Genomic DNA, 22,398 nt, shown 5'->3' on the forward strand with positions numbered 1-22,398 from the left:
CTCCTTTCTCACATGGCGGCAACTGTGGCACAGGAGGGGCAGTAGCCTGGCAGGGACCCCCGGGGGCGAGTGGGGATGCGGGGCCCGCGTGGGGTCCGGAGCTCCCGGCCCCGAGACGGGGCTGGGGCAGGGATAGGATGCCGTTCAGTCAGACGGGACGCAGGTGTCATCCTGCTTTCCCAACAAAACAGCTGGCACTCGGCTTTTACATCTTTAAATTCGGGTGTCTTTTTCAATGTTTTCGTCAGCCAGCTGTAAAAATAGAGCTGCACAGACGCAGGCAGGGCTAAGCCGGGAGCCAGCCTGAATATTCAGCTGAAGGGCGCGGAGCTCAGGAAAGCGTGAAGCCTGGTGAGTTAACCAGTGCCCCTGAGCTGGGCCAGTTGCTGGTTCCGTTTCCACTTCCCGTGCTTCCTCCCAGGCCTGGGAGCCGGAGGAGGGGAGCCGCTGCGGAAGGGGCGTAGGCTGGGTCTCTGGGTCCCAGCAGGAGTGGACTTGCCTCTTCCAGGAAGCCCTCCAGCTTTCCAAGAAGGTGCTTCACCTCCCAGAAGAGCCATGGAGACCTACGTTCTCTTTCTCCCCGTCTGGGTCCTTAAAATACACCCTTTGCAGCTGGAAGCCCGCCTGGGGGTGGCCCTACCCATCCCAGGAGTTCCAGGTGAAAGCAAGGACACAGGTCCTCCATCTCACCTCATCCTGGTTTTCATCTCTGTGAGGTGGGCGGGGTGATCCCAGCATCTAGGTATTTATCTTCCTGCAGAGGCTCACCTGGCGTGACCAGTCCCGAGCCGGGCGCAGGTGTCGCTGAGCCAGGCGGGCAGGGACCTGGAACTGGAGGCCAGCGGCCTGAAGACCATGAGCTGAGGCTGGGGCAGGTGGAGGCCCTACCCGCTCCAGTCCCTGCCTACACTCGCAGCGACTCCGGCCGTGCTCTAGCCCCCCTGCCCAGTCCTCAAATGCTCTCTCTCTCTCTCTCCCACCACACCTACCACTTTTTCTGGTCTCTGTTGTTTTTTTTTTTCTTTTCGTTTTTTGTCTTTTTAGGGCTGCTCCCATGGCATATGGAGGTTCCCAGGCTAGGGGTCGAATGGAGCCCTTCATCAGGGGAGGACTGGCTGCCAGGTTGGGTGTGTGCATGGTGCGTGGGCACTACTTCCTACCTCCACCCCCTGCCTGGGTGCCCCCATTGCACTGTGGGTTCTACACGCGCCCAGCCGCCAGGTCTGTGGTGATACAAACGACGTGATGGGAAAGCGCAGGTACACATTCAGGCCAATTAATGGCATAGGAACAAAACCATAGTCTCTCAGCCGTGGCTCTAACTCCCCTGGGGTCGGCTCAGCAGGTCCTTTAGGGCCGCAGCCGTCCGGCAAGGCAGGGTCTAAAGACCAGCCCTGCAGGGAACCTCGCTCCGACCCTCCCCCGCAAGAGCCACCCTGGCTCCGGCCTGTCTGTGCTGGAGGCAGAGCTGTAACCCATGACCTTCTTCTCCCAAAGTTAGGGCCTTGCTGCTGTTCCCGGGTGCCCAGGGTTCTGCTTCAGCCCTGAGGAGAAGGCCTGCCTGTTTCAAACCCTCACTCCACCACCTCCGAGCTGTGTGCTCCTGAGCCGGTTGCTGAACCTCTCTGAGCCTTCATTTTCACATCCGCACATGGGGACCGTATGAGTATCTGCATCACAGGCTTGCTCTGAGGGTTAGACAGGGTGAACTGGGCAGTGAGACCACTGCCCATGGAAGATGTGCCAGCCTCACCCTCGAGCAGTGCGGCACGGCCACGTGGTGGAATGTCCCTGGGTGGTAAAAGAACGACACTCTGACACCTGCTAGAGCACGGATGCACCACAAACAGCTTCTAACCGGCTCAACAGGCCTGGTTCTACTCCCACGAAACGTCCAGAACAGGCCAATCTGTGGAGACAGAAAGCGGGCTGGTGGAGGGTTGGGGGAGGAGAGTGGGTTTGACAGAGCGGGGAAGTGCTGGAACGGTGGATGCTGTGGCTCATGGCCAACAAATGCCCCGGGGAATGTGGGGCCCTTCCCTCTTCTCCCGACTCTCTTTCCACTTCCCGTGCCAGGGGAAGGTACCCCCCACCCCCACAACACACACACACAAGGGTGTCGGTTCAGGCAGTTAGTGCCAAGGAGGTTGGCAGAGGGCAGGCCCGGGACCGGGCAGCCCTTGCTCAGGTCAGAGGTCAGGAGCTCAAAACTGCAGGGTCCAGGAGGTCTGGGTCGAGGGGGTGGGGACGAACCTTCAGCTTGCCCAGGAGTGAGAGCAGGAGCCCTGCCAGGCCCCCAGGCATCCCAGTGCCAGGGCGCAAATTCCCCTGTGTGTCGGCCAGGACGTGCACCTCTGGTTTGCATGGAGCCCTGTGAAGGAGGGAGCCAGAAGGCGAGGCTGGGCCCACCAAGGGGTCCCCAGGAGAACAGGGACCCTTGGGGTCTCCAGCACCCATGTCCTCCCTGGCAGTGCCCTCCTGGGCTGCCCACCTCTCCCTCCTGGTCAGTCCCTGGGGCCTGAGCTGCCCCCAGCTCTGCTCTTCCAGGCACCATCCACTCAGCGGTCAGAGGCTGGCCGGGACCTGGCACAGGAGTTCTGAACCAGGAGGCAGGTCGGGTCCAGGTGACTGGCTCCCTGGGCCAAAAGTGACAGCAGCCAGAGCTGGTCCTCTGGCACCATCTGGTGTCCATCTGTGTGAACTGCAGCTCCCGCACCACCGGCCCCTCGTCCTTCAGGCAGGTGGAGCTGGGCAAGCAGGCGGCTCTCCTGGCTTCTCCACCTTGAATTCCGGATGACTTCCGGTGTCCTTAGGCCGCAGCCTCTGGGGCCAAACCAGCTTTGCCCAATGTAATCAATGATGTTTTTCCAAAACTTCACCCCACTTGCCTACAGTGCCAAGGATGTTGGCCCGTCCTTGAGTCACTTCGTTCCATCTAGTCCTGTAAGGAGCACCGCCTTGTGAGCCTGCAGGCCTGGCTCTCCCACTCCGAGGCCCAGGCCCAGCACAGGGCCGCTCTGCATAAAAACCTGCGAATGCTTCTGCTGCCCAGACCTGCCCTTCATTCCTGCAGACAGCACTGGGCTGGGAGCCAGTGGCCCGACTCCCCACAGGAAGGTCAGAGGTCAGTGGGTGCAGAAAATCCTCCAAGTGGAAAGCAGAAGCCAGACGCAGGAGAGAGGCACCCCAAGATCGGGGGTGGGGGGGACGGTCGGGCACAGACCAAGGCCGGCCAGGACCCGCCGACACTCCTGACCCTCGAGTAGAATGATGGCTGGGTTGCCTGGAGGTCGTGAAGGGGTGGGTGTTCGAGGTCTGTGGCTGGAGACAGGTTTCCTGCTGGCCAGGCAGGCTGGACACAGGGTCCAAACGTGCCCGCAGGAGGCGCTGGACCGGGCGGGCAGCGGGGAGCTCACGGAACCTGCCCGTCCTTCGCCGCAGGTGCCTCTGTCCCACTAATCACCCGCATCTCTGTCGCGCAGGCGCGCGCACGCAGGCGCCACGCGCACGCGCACGCCCATGTCTATTTCACCGCGCGATCCCGCACCTGGTGCCCGAGTCCGGACCTGCCTGGCGTCAGAGGCTCCGGAGACCTCGCCCCGACTCCTCCTCCGCCGCCCAGCGCCAGCTTGTTTCACCGAGTAAGTCCCTTTCCTCCTGGAATAAACGTCCCTATTTCCTGCAGGCCTTGTGGTGGAGGCTCACAGCTCTGGAAATGGCTCAGGGAGACGTGGCTTTGCCCAGGCCCCACCCTCCAGGCTCCGGGCTCTCTGCCCCGCTCACTGCCCGGCTGCCTGCTGGCTCTTCCTTGCAGGCTCTGGGGGCTGAGCTCCGACCCCAGCCCTGCTTGCTGGGTGGCCCCAGCTCACCCATGACCCTCTCTGAGCTCTGGCTTCCTGGGCTGGTCGTGGGCAGGACCGAGCATGTAAATACACCGGAGCAGAGGGCAGGTTCCTGACATTACTCGCTACAGCTGGTCACTGTTTGGACAGAAGGACAGTCTCTTCCCAGCCGAATGGTCTTTGGTGACTAACTCAGGTCCTTCCCGGGAGCCTTCCGTTCACGGCGCCCTCCCTGGGGGGCTGACACCCTCTGAGGAGGGTCTCCCTCGTGGTTGTCCCTGGCGAGGCTTGGTCATGTCGCCCGGTTTCCCGCCAGGCCCTGCGGTGGGGGTGGTGAGAGTCCAGCACCCTCATCCATCCTCAGCACCCCTTTCACGGCACCCGAGGCCCCTGAGTTCTTTCCCTCCACCCCCAGAGGGAGAGGGGGGCCTTGGGGGCCCGCTCCGGCCTTGGCCTTGCTGTGTGGGAGCTGCCTCCTCGGCCAGCTGGGGTCTCTGCTGGAATGTCCAGCCTCTTTCTCGCCCTTTGCGGGACCTGGCCCACCCTCACTCCGCTCTCTCTAGGGGGGCAGTCCCCCACCAGCCAGCACCTCCATCTTCACCCCACGGGCTCCGGCCCCCCCTTCCCTGGGGCACCGAGACTCTGGCCCAAGGCTGGCAGTGAAGGGTGTCTCTCCCCCAGGTCCCCTGCCTGGGGCTGGAAACAGAAGGCCCATCAGCCAGCCCCCTGGCTTCTGGGACCTGTGTTCCGCTTTCTCTGTCTCCCCTCCAGACCAAGGCGCAGGCCGAGCCCAGACTCTGCTTTGTGCTGGACAGCTGAGCCCGCAGGGGATTCTGGGTCAGGGAACCGTGACAGAGCGCGGCTGCACCACCGCCTGGCACCACCAGCTGGCATGCCCTCAGCCCACCGGGTGTGTGGGGGCAGACACGAGAGGTGGTTACGAGGCCGGGCAGGTGCTTGTCAGCGTGCAGGAGGCAGCAAGGGCTACAGAAGGTCATTCCCGGGGTTGTGAGGTTGGGATGGGTCCCCTCTGGGCCACTGTGACCCAGAAAAGTGAAGAAACCATCCCGAGTCTTTCTGCCCCAAAGCCTGGCTGGCCTGGGGCCACTGCTCCTTCCAGAGGCAGTGTTTTCAAAGGGGTCCGTCTCCACTGAGCTGAGGCCTGCAGAGGCAGCTGGAGGAGGACAGGGACCCGGCTGACCCGTTGCCCACACCCCCACCTCCAATGGGGGAGGAGGGGCCGTAAATGGCTCAGAAGCAAAACATGTGCCTCTCAAGTTTGAAGAAACTCACCTTCATGTAAATCAGGTGTCCTGCTGGACCCAAAGGAGCCCTAAAGCTCCGGTCCCGGATGCCGCCACCTGGGGCTCCCTGCACCCCTCCCGCTGCCCCAGGGCCGCGGCCAGGAGGCCTCTCCCCTCCGCCACCCAGACCTCCGGCGGTACTACCTGGGGGGAGGGGCGCCACCTGCGTGGCGGGTCCACACCCTGCAGTGTGACCAGACTCTCGCCCCTGCCTGTGGTGGCCTCTGCTCCTTAAACTCATCAGGCAGCCGGAAGAGGCTGCTGCCTCAGGGCGAGTGATTCCAGCTGAGGGCAAATGAGGTGGGTCCTTTAAGATCTAGGGCAGCGATGGCCTGCAAGGCAGGTCTCCGAGGAGTCAGCCTCCCCAGGACTGGGAACCTGTGCCCTTGCCTGGGCCTGGCTGGAAGCAGACCGGAGTCAGGCCCCGCCTGGGCGGGAGCGGGTGCGAGGGAGGGGCTCTGTGCTGCGTGGGCCCCACCCCCACCCCCGCCTTGCACCAGAGGCCAGGAGTGCAGGTCAGGGGGTCTCAGTGCCCCCAGAAGAGCACTGTCCCCCTGTGGCTGAGGGTCCGGTCCCCCGACGTGGGGTCCCAAAGCCCACCTGGGGAACAGCTATCCCGGCAGGGCTGGCACACGCTGGCCAGTGACTGCCCCCCCCAGGGAGTGGGGAGGGGTGGCCTCCCCACTGAGGTCTCTGCCTGAAGTGCCCCCTGCCCCAGCCGTATGTGGCTGAGAGGACCTGTCAGCGGCAGCAGGAGCCCCAGGACTGAAGCCAGGCCAGAGTGGGCTGTGGCTCCCAGCAGGCAGAGGCCGGGGTCCCAGGAAGTCCGGGGCTGGGCTCCACGGTTTGGCGGCTGGCAGCAGGCGGGGAGCGCAGAGGGAGCCCAGGAGAAAGGTGATGCCCAGCAAGGTGCCTGGGACACACTCTGCCGTCCCTCCTGGGAGCAGCACCCAAGTCCTGCTTCTCCCAGACCACAGGTGGGGATGCCCAGGACTCCTGCAGACTCTGCCCTGCTCAGGCCAGGCAGCCTCTGGACGCAGCCCCGACACACTCCTAGTCAGGACTCACCTGCCGTGTCACTCACCCTTCCTCCTGCCCCCCCGACCCCGGGGCCAGGGTGCCCATCGCAGAGGCTGAGGGCCGGCCAGGGGGTCCCTGGAGAGCAGCAGGGGAGCAGGAAGTGGGCCAGGAAGCCTGGGGGTGGTGGCCGGTTAGAGGGCTGCTTCCCAGAGCAGAGGCCCTGACAGCCTGCTCCCCCGACTTGGCTCCTGGGCTCCTGTAGGAATGGCCCTGTGGTGGGGGACCGGTGGGGCTGCAGGCCTGGGGGCAGCTTCAGGAATCCAGCACCAGTCAGCTCGGGGGGCGGGCCCAGGGGACACGGTGGCCGCCAGCTCCACCACCTCAGGGCCTGTCCCCTCGCCCGCCCCCCAGAGCACCCAGGTGCCTGGTGAAGCTGCGGCCCCGTCCCAGCCTTGCACCCCTGCAGGGACAGGCCAGAGCTGGAGGACCTTGCGGCAGGGGCTGGAGACCAGTGTTTATTGTTCGCACCTCCAGCAAACGTCCACATCTGAAGGGGGGGGGTCCGCTGTGCGGTGGGGGCAGAGCCCTCTGGGCAAAGGCAGGGCCTGGGGTGGCCCCAGCCCAGGGCCTGGCGTGACCTGGAACTCGCTCGGTGTCCGCGGAGCCCAGGGCGGGTGGCAGGGGCTGTGGTGAGGGTGTGATGCTCAGCCCTGCGCTGCCTCTCGGACCAGGTGGCCGCTGGCACCCTCTGTGGACGGCTGTGGGGCGGGGACGGGGACTTCCCTGAGGGAGGGGCCTGGAGCCCCTGGTGACAGCCTGGCCAGGCCCGGCCGCCGTGCCCCGTGCAGGACCCTGGGCCAGCCCTGCCCCGAGATCCGTGTAAGGCCCTGAGGGGGGACGCCGGGGGTCAGCGCAGCTCAGCGGGGCCGCTTGCTGTCCAGGATGGCCCTCCAGTCGTCTGCCCACGAGTGTAGCCTGCGGCTGGGGGGCTGCAGCTGCATGTGCCTGTTGTGACAGGCAGTGAAGAGGACGTGTTCCCAGCTGGGGTTGGGCTCGGCCCCTGTGGAGGGAAAGCAGCATCTCAGTCCTGCCCGGAGCGTCCTCAGCCTGCGGCTCGCGCCTGAGACCAGGGCCCCCGCCCCCACCACACAGCAGGTGCGCGTCCTGCCAGGCCTCCGCTGGAGGCGGAGCCCCGCCGACACCCTGCCCTCCCTCCCCCGAGCCTGCGCTTGGCATGGGCCCCACAAGCCCCCGAGCTTAAACCCCTCGTGTCCATGTGCCCACACTGGCACTGCCCGTGGTGATCCTGCCCATCATGTTTGGGCCTCTCCCCCGCTTCCCACGGAAGCAGAGTGTGCCCCTGGCCCCTCAGGGTCACAGCTCCCTCTGCCCACACTGTGCCCAGACCCTCCTTGGGAAACCATATGGTTTGGGAGGTCAGGGGTCGGCACCCCTGTACCCGTGGACTCCAGGTACTGACCGGTGTCGAGATGGGCGTGTTTTCCAAGCCAGCTCCAAAGTCATTAGGGAGGAACGCTATGTTCCCACTGGAGGGTCCACAAAAATAGGATTTAGCCCCCAAATGACTGGTGGCTGTGGGCAGGGGAGAGTCTGCCAGAGTCCACCAGCAAAACGAGGAGAGCAGAACCCGGAGACAGAGAAACTCAGCTCTGACTCATGTGGTTTGAACTCCTGGATCCAGCTGTGTCTGAAGCCCTCTAGCTCCGCTTTTCAGTTCAGTGAACCAGTAAGTTTGCTCTCTGCTTTTTAAGCCAATTCAAGGTTGGTTGGTGTGTTTGGAGGGATGGGGACACCCATAAGCCAAAGGGACAAATACAGCTCCAAAAGCACCTTCCCCCCGAGAAACCAGGCTCGGCTTTGCTGCTCTACATCTTAGGTTCGGTCCAAATTCCTTTTGGAAAAAAGGTTCTGTTGCTGAAAACAAACGTTTGGAAGCCAGAGTCTGGCCCACATTTTACGGGCGGGCCAGGCATCCAGGGCCGGGACCCGCGTGTCTGGACCCCCAGCGCTGCCCCTTCTGAGGCCGGCCGCCAAGCATCGTCCCCCCAGAGGGAAGAGGCTCCGTGCCAGGCTCAAGGCCAGACAGGACGCCTAGCACACATCTGGCGACTGGGGTGGGGAGCCCCTGGGTTGGGGCTCGCGGTCTGGCCCCCCACGCCTGCCCCTCCCCCTCTGCGGGCCACTCGCCTGTAATGTCCAGCCGGTCGTCTATGAGCAGGTCGGCAGAGACCACGGTCTTGTCTCTGGTCAGCACGATCTGCTCCAGAAAGTCGGAGCCCAAGTGCTTCTCCACCCAGGCGTACTGGAACGAGACGGCAGAGCGGGAAGAGGCCGTGGGGCCTGGGAGAGGGGCCTCTGCCAGGGAGGCCGCCCCCCTGGGGACACCGCAGGCTTGCCCGTCCCCACGGCTACACAGCAGCAGAATCACGGCTCCAGGGGACGCCCCAGCTCAGCCCGCCCAGCCCCCACGCCTGCCCCCAAGGGTGCAGGTGCGGGGCTCCTGGGAAATGAGAGGGGGACGGAGCCCAAAGCAGGGGACGCCCTCCAGCCGTCCTCCTGGCCACCCGCTGAGCTGTCCTCAGGAAGCAGCAGGTGGCGGCTGCGTCTGCATATTTGCGGTGCAGGGAGCAGGGCTGGAGCCCCCACACTCCTTTCTCCTCAGTGGTCTCGCCCAGCAAAGGACCCCAGCAAGTAAGCACGATGCCCTCTTCTTAGAAAGACCCCAACACAGAACAACACACTGTCCCCAGGCCGGGCTGGCTCGGCCGCCTGGACTGCCCACCCGGCCAGGGCGAGGGCCAGTGCGGGCCTCTGAAGGGGGCAGGGCAGCCCTGGCATGGCCACACGGAGGTGGGCTGGCTGGGGCTCCACGTCTGCCCTCATCACCCCCCATTTAAGCTTCATGACATCCCATGAAGTGGATTCAGGCCCCGGATTCATCCAGTTTCGTTAAAATCCACGAAGGATGCCTAGAGGAACACGTGGCCTACAGCGAGGACTCCATTGACGTGGCCGTAGCTAAACCTTAATAGCCCCAGATAGCACATCAGAAACTACGAGGGAGGAGTTCCCGTCGTGGCGCAGTGGTTAACGAATCCGACTAGGGACCATGAGGTTGCGGGTTCGGTCCCTGCCCTTGCTCAGTGGGTTGACAACCTGGCGTTGCCGTGAGCTGTGGTGTAGGTCGCAGACGCGGCTCGGATCCCGCGTTGCTGTGGCTCTGGCGTAGGCCGGTGGCTACAGCTCCGATTCCACCCCTAGCCTGGGAACCTCCATATGCCGCGGGAGCGGCCCAAGAAATAGCAACAACAACAAAAAGACAAAAAAAAAAAACAAACAAACAAAAAAAAAAGAAACTACGAGGGAGTCCCCATCGTGGCTCAGTGCCTAACGAACTAGCATCCATGAGGACGAGGGTTCGATCCCTGGCTCAGGATCCGGCATTGCTGTGAACCTCCGTGTAGGTCGCAGACACGGCTCGGATCTGGCACTGCCGTGGCTGTGGCGTAGGCCGGCGGCTACCGTTCTCATTGACTGGGAACCTCCATATGCCTGGGGACCTCGCTACGCCTCGGGTGTGGCCCTAAAAAGACAAAAGATAAGAAAAAGAAAAAAAAGAGAGAAACTGCTACAACTAGCAGTTTAGCAAAGTGGCAGGTCGCCGGGTCAATGTACATTCTCCAGGTTTGGACAAACGGAGACACACGTCCACTGGCAGGTGTCACACTGTGCAGCCCCCATGTTAACAGGTTTTGCTCTCTTTTTAGGCCGTGCCCGAGGAATGTGGACATTCAGGGCCAGGGATCGGACCTGGGCCACAGCAATGACAACGCCGGATCCTTAACTCGCCGCGCCACCAAGGAACCCCATGAGCCACAACACCGGGTGGAATCTGCGGATGCAGAACTGCAGACCCCGACGGCTGATGGTAAAGTCACGCGGATTTTCAACTCTGTGCAGGTCAGTGTCCCTGAGCCCTGTGCTGGTCACGGGTCAGCTGTGTTTTGGCGGCGCTAAGAGCCCCCCAAGCTCTGCCCAGCTCCCCGCCCAACCCTGGGAAGTCGCTCGTCTTTTACTGTCTGCGCAGTAACCCCTTCTCCCCAAAGGCACAGTTTTCCGAGCTTCACTGTGAGGGAGAAGCTGGGAAACCCACAGGTCGGTCACACGCACGGAGCCCGGATAGCTGAGCCGCGGGAGAGGGTTCCGGGCGGTGGCCTGGTCTCTGAACGGACGGCGGTGGCAACTCTCTTAACGGAGGTCCGTTTCCCTGATTTGAAGTTATATCTCAACAAACCTGAGGAGGAGTTCCCACTGTGGCGCAGTGGTTAACGAATCCGACTAGGAACCATGAGGTTGCAGGTTCGATCCCTGGCCTCGCTCAGTGGGTTAAGGACCCGGCGTTGCCGCGAGCTGTGGTGTAGGTGGCAGACACAGCTCCGATTAGACCCCTGGCCTGGGAACCTCCATATGCCGCGGGAGCAGCCCTAGAAAAGGCAAAAAAAAAAAAAAAAAAAAGAAAAAAAGAGCAAAAAACCCCCCCCAAAACAAACTTGATACAACAAATAGCCTGGGCACTGTTGAAAGGCTTCTGAGATTTCTGCCAGAGGGCCAGCCAGCCAGGCCTGGTCAGTTCATGTCCCGCAGTCGTGTCTGCAGCTGCTGGTAACTCCAAACCTTTGCCATCACTAGTTCTCAGCACTTTTAAATGACTGTCACCCCCAGAGGAAGAGGCCTCCTCTAGCTGAGTTTCTTTACCCGTGCGGTAAGGGATCTCGCGCTACCGCCCTGTTCTCAGGGAACTTTCTGTTCACGTCTGCAGCATCTTTTCCACGGGTGTTTGCCGTTTCTCCAGCGTGGTCGGGGTCCTTTAAATCACCCCGCGGTGGCTATTTGGTGCACGTGGGCCTCTGTCACTGTCTCGGCCACGGCCCTCAACCGTCCCGCCTGCATCACTGCAGCGGTGTCTGCGTGGGCTCCAGGCTGGGGGGTGTCCCACCACTGCCCCGCACCCTGCCACAAGGAACCTCCAGAAACACTGATGGGATTTACAACAGCTTTGCTTAAAACCCTTAAAAGGCCTCTGGGTGCCTGTAGCTTTTGTAAAGGCCCTTCCTGCTCCCTCTGCCTCCCCCCCTCCGGTCCCCTCCCCCACCCCTTCGTCTTTGTTCCCCGGGTTCCCACTCGGAGCTCCCAGGGCTTTGCTTTCTCGTTTTCGTGACTTGGCTCACTTCTTACTTTCCCCAAGGGGTCCGCTCTGGCTTCCTCCCTGTGTGGCCAAAGAGCCTGTGACAGCGTGATAGCCTCTCTTCCTGCCACACTGTCATCAGCTCCTGAAAGCAGAGAGGGCATTTTTTTTTTTTTAGCCGGGGAGGCCTAGCGTTGTAGCAGGAGCCCAGCAAATGTTTGCTGAATGACTGCCAACCAGAAAGCATTTACTTTTTTATTGCAAGAGTAACGGCTTACCAAAGAAAACTTGGGGGAGTTCCCATTGTGGCTCAGCGGGTTAAGGACCTGACGTTTGATGTCTCTGTGAGGATGCGGGTTCAATCCCTGGCCTCAGTGGGTTAAGGATCCAGCGTTGCCGTAAGCTGTGGTGTAGGTTGCAGATGTGGCTCCGATCTGGCATTGCTGTGGCTGTGGCGTGGGACACAGCTGCAGCTCCAGTTCAGCCCCTGGCCTGGGAACTTCCATATGCTGCAGGTGTGGCTGTAAAAAAAAAAAAATAATAATTCGAAAATCAGGGAAATTTAGAGAAACAGCTATAGTTGGCAGAATTTCCTTCCTTCCTTTTTTTTTTTAATTGATCACTTTTTAAAACATTATAATTAAACTGTACAGGCAATTTTGCACATAATTTATTTTTCCAGGATCCAAGAATGCAAAAAAACCCAATCAACCATAAAACGCTGTGAGGGTCCCAGCCCTCCCCCAACACCCTTCCCCAGGCCCCGGGGGAAGCGAGAGAGGCCCAGCAGCGGGCGACTGACTTACCTTCTCGAAGGGACAGTACTTGTACATCTTGATGGGGCTCGTGCAGATAAAGACCTCGGTGCTGGGGAAGAAGGGGAAGGGGAGGCTGAGCGGCCATGCCACCCCCAGAGCCCAGCCCGACCCCAGAGCCCCGCAGAGACCCCAGCCCGGCCAGGACCCCAGCTTGGGGGCAGACCCCGAAGGTCAGCAGAGCCAGCGAGGTGCCGCACCTGGGCTGCGACAGGAAATGCTCCAGAGAGAGGTGGCACCAGTGAGGAGGCCCTGCAGGACCAGAGCCGGGCATCCCAGCACACACGTGGCTCTGTGCCGGGCCGGCCCGAGGGGCCCCAGAGCCCTCCTCGCCCCCGACCCCAGCCCGGCGCCTGGCAGCAGAGCCAGCTGGTCCCCATGGCGCATCGAGCTGGCATCTGCCTCCGGAACCTGTATCTCTTGTCTCATGAGGCCTAGCTCGGGGGAGACGCAGCTTCCTGGTCCTTCTCTCTGGCAAGTCAGTCCTGGGAGGCCAACGTCCGGTCGAGGGCCCTGGCCCGAGGACATGTGCCTCCCAGCCACCCCCGTGTCCCCAGCCTCAGCAACGTCCGTGCCAACCTCGCGGGGCGGGTCCCTGACACTCAGCCTCTCCTGCCTTCTCCCTCCAGCCCTGAAACCCGGCCTTCCGCCTGCCCCCCAGCCCAGTGTTTCAGGGACAGGGGTGACAGGAGCCTCCCCCACCAGACGTTTCTCTAGGCAGCCGTGGCCACGGCCACCCACTGCTGCCACCTCCTCTGGCTACTCCTGCCCGGACCCGATCTCTGCTCGCTCACAGCCCCGCACACCCCACCTCCTGGGCCACCTCAACTCCTCCCATCTGGAGCCCAGAGACGCCCGAGCCCTGGGCCCTCAGGTCACCGCAGCCGTTGCGCCCGGCCCCACAGCCACCCCTCCCCACACCGGCCTCACCCACGTGCCTGCTCAGCTGTGTCACCAGACTGAGGAGGCACCTGCCCGCTGTCCCCCAGGCACCAGGCTTGCGTCCTCCGTGGCCGACTGACACCTCCACGCAGACATCTCACCCGCATCTCACACTCGGCATTCGACCCGCCCCCCCCAAACCTGTGCTGCCTTGAGTTAAAGGCTTTACTCCGTGTATCCCGCTGCTCCAGCCCAAAGCCTAAAAATCACCCCTCTCCCGCCTTTCCTCCGCCCACAGTAGCCACCGCCAGCCCATGGCACGGCCTCCAGCTAGGTTTTGGCTATTGTCACATGTCAAGGGCTCCTTTCAAGGACAGCTCACGGTGCTGGTGACTGGGGCACCTGAAGTGGGGTACACCATGCGAGGTGCTGTGGGGAACCTCTGCTCAGAGCACAGTGTGTGTCACCAAGGAGCCAGCAGAGCTCTCAGCACACCTGGCTTTGGCCTCGCTGCTCCGCTGCTGCACAGAAACCCGTGCACAGGAACCAAGGTGTGTACTGCAGCCCCGCTGCACAGGGAAAGCCGAGAAATGACTTAAGTGCCTACGTGGAAATCATTAAGAAATTGAGGATATTGGAGTTCCCGTCGGGGCGCAGTGGAAACAAATCTGACCAGCATCCATGAGGACGCAGGTTCGGTCCCTGACCTCGCTCCATGGGTTAAGGATCTGGTGTTGCCGTGAGCTGTGGTGAAGGTCGCAGACGTGGCTCGGATCCTGTGTTGCTGTGGCTGTGGTGTAGGCTGGTAGCCACAGCTCCCATTCGACCCCGAGCCTGGGAACTTTCATATGCCACGGACATGGCCATAAAAAGACAAAAAGACCAAAAAAAAAGAAAAAGAAAAAGAAAGAAAATTATGATATACATGCGTGATAAAATACTCTGCATTGTTTAAAAAGAATGTGAGTTCTGTACTGTTAATATGTAAAAATACCTAACATGTTGTTAAACTACAGAGTAACACACAGGACCGCGTTCCTGTTTGTTTGTTTGCTTGTTTTAAACCCCAGCAACTATTATGTGAATATTGACTCAGAAGATAGCTGAGTGTGTGCCACACGGGACTGATCCACGGCTGTAACCGAGAGAACCCCCAGCCCCAGGGGCCAGCACTGGAAAGAGGAGACGGAAACACAGAGTGTCAGCTCCGAGCACACGGCAGGGCGATGGGCTGCGTGACTCCGCCGGGACACGGCCCCCGTGGCTGCAGGCAGGGAGGGCTTCTCTGAGGCGGTGACTCCTAAGCTGCTCAGAGTTGAGGATGAAAGTGATGCGGCCGCTTGAGGAAGGAGGGGACGAGGGTCCCCAGAGGATGGGAGGACAGGGGCCGTCAGACCCGGCGGGTGCAGAGGCCCGGAGGGCGCAGGCCGGGCGCTCAGGGCTCCCCTGCGGTGCGTCGGAGGCGGGGAGTCTTGGGAGGATCAATGGCCCGACGAGGCGGTTTAAAAACATCGCCCTGGCTGCTGGGTGGACCGTGAATGGGCAAATCTCTACAAATGTGCAGGAAACGCATCTTGAAAGGTCTGCAAGTGCACACCCCCAAATTTTCTAATGAAGGCGGGAGGGCGGAGGGCAAGAGCAGGGGAGAACAGGCAACACACAGCTCTTCATGCGTCGTCACGATTTTTTTTTGAGTTGCTCCTCAGAATACCCTCCCGCGGTCACTGAGTCACTGAATAACGAGACGGCGGCGCTCCTTCCCACAGAAGATGCTCCGAGCACGGCGGCCTCGGCCTCGGCCAGACCCTCTCCCTCTCCCTCCCCTCGGCCGCCGCCCCTCGTCCACCATGAACTTGCCCTCGGGGACGAGCCAGGTCCGGACGCACAGCACCCGGTACGAGGCCTCGCGGGGCGCAGGTGCCTCGGCTCCAGGCGCGCAGCTGGCCGCGTGGCTACTGACCAGCCCCCTCTCTCTGTCCTCGCTTGAGGCGCTGACCGCCCCGAGGGACTGTCCCCCCAGCCAGGTGCCTAAAGGGAGGCGAAGGACCAATGCCGTTCGCCGAGTGGAATTTCTGCAAACGCACGCACGGGGAAGCTGTGCAAAGATGCTCCAGGCCCGAGCACACGGGAACAGAACTGCACCCTCTGCCCCTGACGAATCCCAACGCACCTACGCACACGGAAAGCTCTGGAAAGTCGCACGGGAAAGAAAGCTCTCCTGGGTGTTCGCCACACTGCTCGGGTCAAAGAACACTCTTCTCCTGCAAGCCGGTCAAACCCGCAAGAGGACAGCGGGGCTGACGCGCTGTGCGCGGCCGCCGGAGGACTGCCGCATTGTCCCCCCTTGCGGATGAAGAAACTGAGAAACCCAGAAAGATCTGTGACCTGCCCAGCGGCGGAGGGGTGGATTCTGGAGAAGCAGTCCCACCCCAGTTCTGACCAAGCCTTGACGGCCTTGCTCTCCAGCTCCCCAGAACGTGGCCCAGGGAATGCGCATCCAGACCACAAATGGAGCTTTTCACGGCGTGGGCGCCAAGGCACACACGATTCTTGGCTTCACCAGGCGCCTGCTGCTGCTGGAAGAAGCCCTCCAATGCTCCTCCAGTGCTGATCAAGTTCAAATCCTAGACCAGAACAAAACAGGCTACCTGCCGGGCCTGGACTCAAGTCGAAGATGCATTACCAACCAAACAAGCCTGCAAGTCAGCTCAAACTCTGAGCAGTTGGGGTTTCTCCGATGCCTATTCATCAGGCTAGAGCTCTGAAAGCTGACAACGGGGGAGGCAGTTATGTGTCACGTGAAGGCCGAGTCGCACCCTATGTTTGACCTGTCACCGAGGTTGCTAAATTCAAGCAAAACTGTGGCCCATAAAAGTTATACCAGCCTAGCAGCTCGCTGGTGGCCCAGTGGGTGAAAGACCTGGTGTGGCCACTGCTGTGGCTCAGGTTCCACCTTTGGCCCAGGAACGTCCACATGCCTCGGGTGTGGCCAAAAAATTTTTTTTGTTAAAGAAGAAAAAGTTATTGAGTTCCCGTCGTGGCTCAGCGGTCACCAAACCCGACTAGGATCCACGAGGATGCGGGTTCGATCCCTGGCCTCGCTCAGTGGGTTAGGGATCTGCCAAGTTGCCTTGAATTGTGGTGTAGGTCGCAGATGCGGCTTGGATCTGGTGTTGCCGTGGCTGTGGTGCAGGCTGGCAGCTGTAGCTCCGATTCCACCCCTAGCCTGGGGGCTTCCATATGCTGAGGGTGAGGCCCTAAAAAGAAACAAAACAAAACAAAACAAAAAACTTATACAAACCTAGAAATAAATCCCACCCTTTATGGTCAATTGACTTTTGACAAGGAAGCCGAAAACCACTCAATGGAGCAAAGAAGAGTCATTTCAAAAATGGAGACAGCTGCCTTTTCCTCACGCCATGTGCAAAATTAACTCAAAAGGATCACAGACCTAAACATAAGAGCTAAAACTCTAAAACTCTTAGAAATAAATCTTTGTAACCTGGATTAGGCCAAGAATCCTTCGCTGTGGCACCAAACACACAAGTGACAAAAGAAGCAGAGAGAGAAACTGAGCTGTATCAGACTAAAAACCTTGTTTCCAAAGGTACCATCAGAGACACAAACACCACCCACAGACCGAGAGGGTCCAGCTGCAGGTCACACGTCTCGCGGGGACGCGTTATCCAGGATATAGACGGCACTCGTGCAAGTTAACAATTAAAAAAAGACAGATAACCCATTTGGAAAAAACTAGCCAATGATGTGAATACATGTTTCTCCAGAAAAGATCTAGAAGTATTTAAAGAGGTCCCCAGAGCACATGCTCCACACCACGAGTCATCACAGAAACGCAAGTCAAAGCCTCGGCGAGCTCCACGCCACGCCCACTGGGATGGCTGGGATGGGAAGGACCAAAACCAGGGGTTCCCGTCGTGGCGCAGTGGAAACGCATCTGACTAGGAACCCAGAGGTGGTGGGTTCGATCCCTGGCCTCTTTCAGTGGGTTGAGGATCTGATGTTGCTGTGGCTGTGGTGTAGATCGGCAGCTCTAGCTCCGATTAGAAGACCCCTCGCCTGGGAACCTCCATATGCCACAGGTGTAGCCCTGAAAAAAAAAAAAAAAAGGGCCATAACCTTTTGGGTTTGGGGAGACAGTGAGACCTTCGAATGTTGCCTGTGGGACGGGAAAATGGTGCAGTGTTTTGGAAACTAGTTTGGCTTTACCACATGACCCAGGAGTTCCACCCCCAGATAAATACCAGGGAAACGGACACATGCAGCCACAAAAACCCGTATGTGTTGCTCACATCTAAAAAGTGGAGACACCCCGTGTCCATCAGCTGAGCAGATGGACAAAACGTGGCCTCTCCAGCGGAGGGAGCGCGAGCCAGCAGGGACAAGGAGTGAAGGGCAATTCAAGCTGCAGTGCACACGAACCTTTGCAAACATTAGGCTGAGTGAAAGCAGCCACAGAAGACCACACCCTGGATGAGACGGACATAAAACAGGCAGGACAGGCACAGCCACGGACACAGCAAGTGGGTTGACGTTGCCGGGACCACGGCGGGAGGGCAGCATGGACAGTGACTGTTCAGGGTCCAGGGTTTCTTGCTGGGAGAGGGCGATGCTCTGAGGTTGACAATGGTGATGCCCAACAGCCCTGTGGGCACCTGACAGCTATGCACCTGTGCCCTTTAAATGGGTGGTCCCATGGGACTTGTACCTCAACGAAGCTTTTTTTTTTTTTTTGTCTTTTGTCTTTTGAGGGCCCCACCTGCGGCTTATGGAGGCTCCCAGGCCAGGGGTCCAATCGGAGCTGTAGCCACCAGCCTACACCACAGCCACAGCAACACAGGATCCGAGCCGTGTCTGCGACCTGCACCACAGCTTGCGGCAACGCCAGATCCTTAACCCACTGAGCGAGGCCAAGGATCGAACCCACATCCTCATGGATGCTAGTCAGGTTTGTTAACCGCTGAGCCACAACGGGAACTCCAACAAGGCTATTTTTTCAAGTCCTCGGGGAAGCACTGTAAGTGCTGCTGGGCTGTGTGGGGGGGGTGTGCACTAGTCATGGAGTGGGGGCAGCAGACATCTCCCTCCCCGCTGCCTCCCAGGGCCGCCCCCTTTCCCAACAGCCCCCCCCCTTCACACACCCGGCTCTCAGTGCAGCACCCATCACAAGCCAAGGGGGGTCTGCATGTGCGTGAGACTCTGTTTACCACCTGCCCTCTGGCTGGACCGCACACTCCTCGCAAGCAGGGAGCGCGGCTGTTTGCATGTGTCGCTGGGGCCCAGCGGCGTCTACAGAGTCCTTTCCCGGATGTTTGCAGGATAAACTCTGAACACCCACGGCACCGGGTCAAGTTGCATTTGACGTTGTCTCGGGTTCCTGCATCCAAACATCTTAACAGCCCAGGGACCGGCGAGGACGGAAAAGCACGGCCGGTGCCTGGGAGCAGCCCGAGGGACAGAGGTGAGCAGAGGTGACGGCGGGAAGAGGCAGGGACACCGGCCGGAGACAGACTCACCTCTCCAGGTTGGCCATCTGCTTCACAGCTTCCACAGCCCCGGGGAGAGGCTCGAGGTCAAAGAAGAAATTCTCCGACTCCCATATGCTGATGGCCTTCTCCTGAGATGACGAGACAGGCAGGTGACGTCCAGGGTCCCGCACACCCTGCCTGCCCCCTGCTCCTCACCCCCCGACACCCCCACATCCCCAAGGACAGAGCTGGTGTGGGTTCCAGCCCCTCTCCAGGAGGAACTGGGCTTCTGCAAGGACCCCGCAGGAACCAGCCCAGGGGCCGGGGGCTGTGGATTCTGGAGCCGGCTCTGCCGGAGGCCGGGCTGGAGTCGGCAGACACAGAAGCCGACCATTGTGAACCGGCTCAATTCCAACAGCTAGAGGCACCTGCAGACCCGGTCTTGCCCCCACCCTGAGCACACAGGATGGGCGCCGGCGGAGGCCCATGGGCAGAGATCCGGGCTCCCTGGATCAGCCAGGACAGCTCTTTCTCTGTGCTATGCCCTGATGCCAATCAAGACATTGCTTAAAAATGGAGTTCCCGTCGTGGTGCAGGGGAAACGAACCCAACCAGGAACCGTGAGGTTGCGGGCTCGATCCCTGGCCTCACTCAGTGGGTTAAGGATTCAGCGTTGTTGCTGTGAGCTGTGGTGTAGGTCACAGACACGGCTTGGATCCTGTGGTGTAGGCTGGCAATTGTAGCTCTGATTAGACCCCTAGCCCGGGAACCTGCATGTGCGGTGGGTGCAGCCCTAAAAAGCAAAAAAAAAAATTCTGCTGCTTTTAAAGTTTAAAAGCCAAAAACCCAGGCCCTCACTTTACATGTGAGAAAACTGAGGCTCAGCATGGGGCAGGGATTTACTTGCTGTCCCACAGCAAAACGGTGGCTCCCAGCTGCCAGGCTAGGCGTGTCCACCTGAGGATGCCGGCCAAATTCAAGTCTGCAGGAGGCCACACCCTTCCAGGGCCACAAGGATGCTCTCAGAACTTGGCCTCGGGGCCTCTGTCTTGCAGGGCGGAAAGGCTTGAGGCGGCATCAGAAACCCTATCTCGTGTGGTCAGCCCCGTGTCCAGAGTGCCCCCCCCCCCGGGTGACCAGCGCCCCAGCCTCCCTCCCCCCAGCCTGCCCTGAGACCCTAGTCAAGGCGCTCCCTCTCTCTGGGGTCAGTTCAACTGTCCTCCCTGTGTAAGATTCTAAGTCAGTTACAAGGAGCGCTTCCTTCCCTCCGCCCTGCTCACATGGTGGCCCGTGAAGATAAAAGGGGACACAGACAGAGCGGACAGGGTAAAGCAGAGATGCCTCCACGTGTGGGCTGGGGGCCTGGCTGAGTGCTCCCAACCACAGAGGCTGGGCCAGCTCTGCAAGGGGACACTCGGGGGTGTCCCTGTGAGCGGTGCTGGGGGTAAAAGGCGCAGGCGGCTCTGTTAAAGCCCCGTGGCCGGCCGTGTTCCCAGGAGCTCTGCTCCCAGGAGTTCTGTTACTTGGAAGACAGTAACTGGTCCCCCGAGACCCCGAGTCCGCACACTGGCATAACAGCCCGCAGGGCTGCTATCCTTTGAGAGCTGGGGGTGGCTTGGCCTCGTCCCACTGAGCAGGCCTGGAGGAAATGAGGGTCTATGAAGGACACACGGGGCGGGAGGACGCTCCTGGGCCTGCCACCACCACAGCGGGGGGGGTTCTTCTCCAGGTTTAAGTTATGATGAGGCGTCAGGGCTGCGGGAAGTCAGCACCCCGGCCTCGAGGAAGGTGGCCTTCTGAAGAGCAGGGGCCTTAATGAAGAGAAGGGCCCAGGTTAGAGCAGGACGGAGGGCAGGACTTTAGGGGGTGGAAGGACCTTGGCAGGCAGGCAGGCTGTTCGGGTCCCGCCTGACCCTTACGGGCTGTGACTGGGGACAGGACAGGTCCTCAGGAGAGAGATGATAACATCTGCCTCCCTGAGGAGACAAAGTGGCCACCCAGGTTACAAAATAGGCCCGAGCAGCGCCATCCACTCCCCTGGCAGCCCCCTCAGGTGGCCAACTGAGAGACAGCAGCACACACTGGCCCTTTAAGCCGGGTCTTGGCAAAACCCGTTCCTTCCATCAAGCAGTTTCAATTCACACGTCAAGCTCTCTGTCTAGGAACCTGCCTGGATATGCTCCCTCCACCCACCGCAGACCCAGAGAAGCGCACTGCACTGCACCGCACGGGTGGCGGGAGGTGTGCTGAGCTCAGGTACTCAGGTGGGCTGGGGTGGGGGGGGCAGTGCATAAGCCAAGGAGTTGATCTGGACCCACCAGACACGGACTCCCTCTGTCCTGGCGGGAAGGCTCACAACCTCTCTGGGCCTCAGTACTACTGGCAGCCACGCTTGTGGTGGAGAAGGGCAAAAAGAATACGGTAATAGATGTTCAGCAAATCACAAGGAGGAAGAAACGGGAATGGGACCTGATGCCAAGTCCACCAAAAACGAAAAAGTCAGTTGGCGATGGAGCGTTAGAGAGGTTACACGTTCCGTTCTCCTGAATTTGGGGAAGCCCTCGATGACAGCCAACAGCTACAGAGCGCTGGGTCCCCCAGGACCCGGTGCTACCAGAGGACCACCCAGGGCGCGGGCGGCGACCCCCCAGGGCCACGTGGGCCGGGGCGGGGATGCTCACGCTCAGCCCGGGCTGCAGGCGGCCGTACTGCTCCGACACCCAGAAGCCGCGCCGGTCCTCCAGCGCGATGAAGGGCTGGTCGGGGAAGCGCGCTCGGAACTTCCTGAGGAAGCCGCCCTCGAAGTCGGCCAGCACGCCGTCCATGTCTACCAGCACCCGGAGAGCGCGGCCCCCAGGCCCGCCCGACGCCCAGCGCCTCCCCGCAGGCCCCGCGGGCCGGGTCGCGCCGCGGGGCCTCCTCGCGCACCAGCCGCGCAGCCGGATCATGGCCCTTGCCGGGCGCTCGCCGCGGGCACCGGGGACATGACGGCGGGAGGAGACACCGTTCGCCGGGGGCGCGGGATGCGGAGGATGCACACCAGGCAGGGTGCGCGCGGGATGCGGGATTGCGCGCAGGGCGGGGTGCGCGCGGGGGTACAGGGGTGTGCGGGGCCGGGGGCGCGCGGGGTACAGGGGTGTGCGGGGCCGGGGGCGCGCGGGATGCGCGGGGCGCGCGGGGCGCGCGGGGCGCGAGCGCGCAGGCTCCGGCCCCAGAGCGAGGCTGCGGCCTTCCTGTCCTTAAAGGGACACGCGCCGGCGGAGGCGGGCCGGAGGGGCGGGGCTTGGAGGACAGCCCTGGGCCCCGGGATCTCCGCTCGCCCCTTCTCCCAGGACCCGGGACCTGGGCTCGCCCTTCCCAGGAGGGCCAGGCCAGTCTGTCTCCGAGGCTTTTACTGGGCGCTGACGGAGTCCGCAGCATGGACAAAGCCCTGCCGGCCTGAAACTTACATCTTAAAAGGGGAGACGGACAAAAAGCACAAAAACCTACAAAAGAGACCAAACAGCCTGAGGCAGTGACAGTGGAGGAACGAATCCAGGGTTGCGCACCCTGAACGCCGCCTGCTTTTCAGTGGGATGTGGGGAGAGGCTGACGGAAGAACAGACAAACGCCTTGCAAGTATCCAAAGCTGGAAGGAAACCGGTGACTTTGAAATGAACCCGTCTGCAAATGTGGCTATGTACCCCGACAGAGCTTGCTTCCCCCCCCCAAAAAAAACCCCTAAAGCAGGATGATGCAAGAATGAGTGGTCAGGGAAGGGCCCTCGAAGGAGCTGACGCTGCGGCGGAGGCACAATGATGAGAAAGGGGTGCCGAGGCCGGGGCCCCGCAAAAGCCCGAGGCA

General features: G+C 61.0%; 1 protein-coding gene and 1 long non-coding RNA gene across 2 annotated transcripts; both read right to left on the reverse strand.

The window, feature by feature from the left end:
• Positions 6,661-21,742, reverse strand: NT5M (5',3'-nucleotidase, mitochondrial). The gene is made up of 5 exons (XM_003132047.4): positions 21,237-21,742; positions 18,604-18,704; positions 12,179-12,239; positions 8,375-8,489; positions 6,661-7,226 (listed from the first exon to the last, which is right to left on the reverse strand). The coding sequence occupies exons 1-5, from the start codon at positions 21,501-21,503 to the stop codon at positions 7,084-7,086; spliced, it is 687 nt and encodes a 228-aa protein (XP_003132095.1). The 5' UTR covers positions 21,504-21,742; the 3' UTR covers positions 6,661-7,083.
• LOC110256139 lies at positions 11,423-11,680 on the reverse strand. Its single transcript, XR_002337420.1, has 2 exons — positions 11,651-11,680; positions 11,423-11,517 (listed from the first exon to the last, which is right to left on the reverse strand). It is a non-coding gene; the product is annotated as an uncharacterized LOC110256139 (long non-coding RNA).

The sequence above is a fragment of the Sus scrofa genome, chromosome 12, assembly GCF_000003025.6.
Source record: "Sus scrofa isolate TJ Tabasco breed Duroc chromosome 12, Sscrofa11.1, whole genome shotgun sequence".
NCBI lineage: Eukaryota > Metazoa > Chordata > Mammalia > Artiodactyla > Suidae > Sus > Sus scrofa.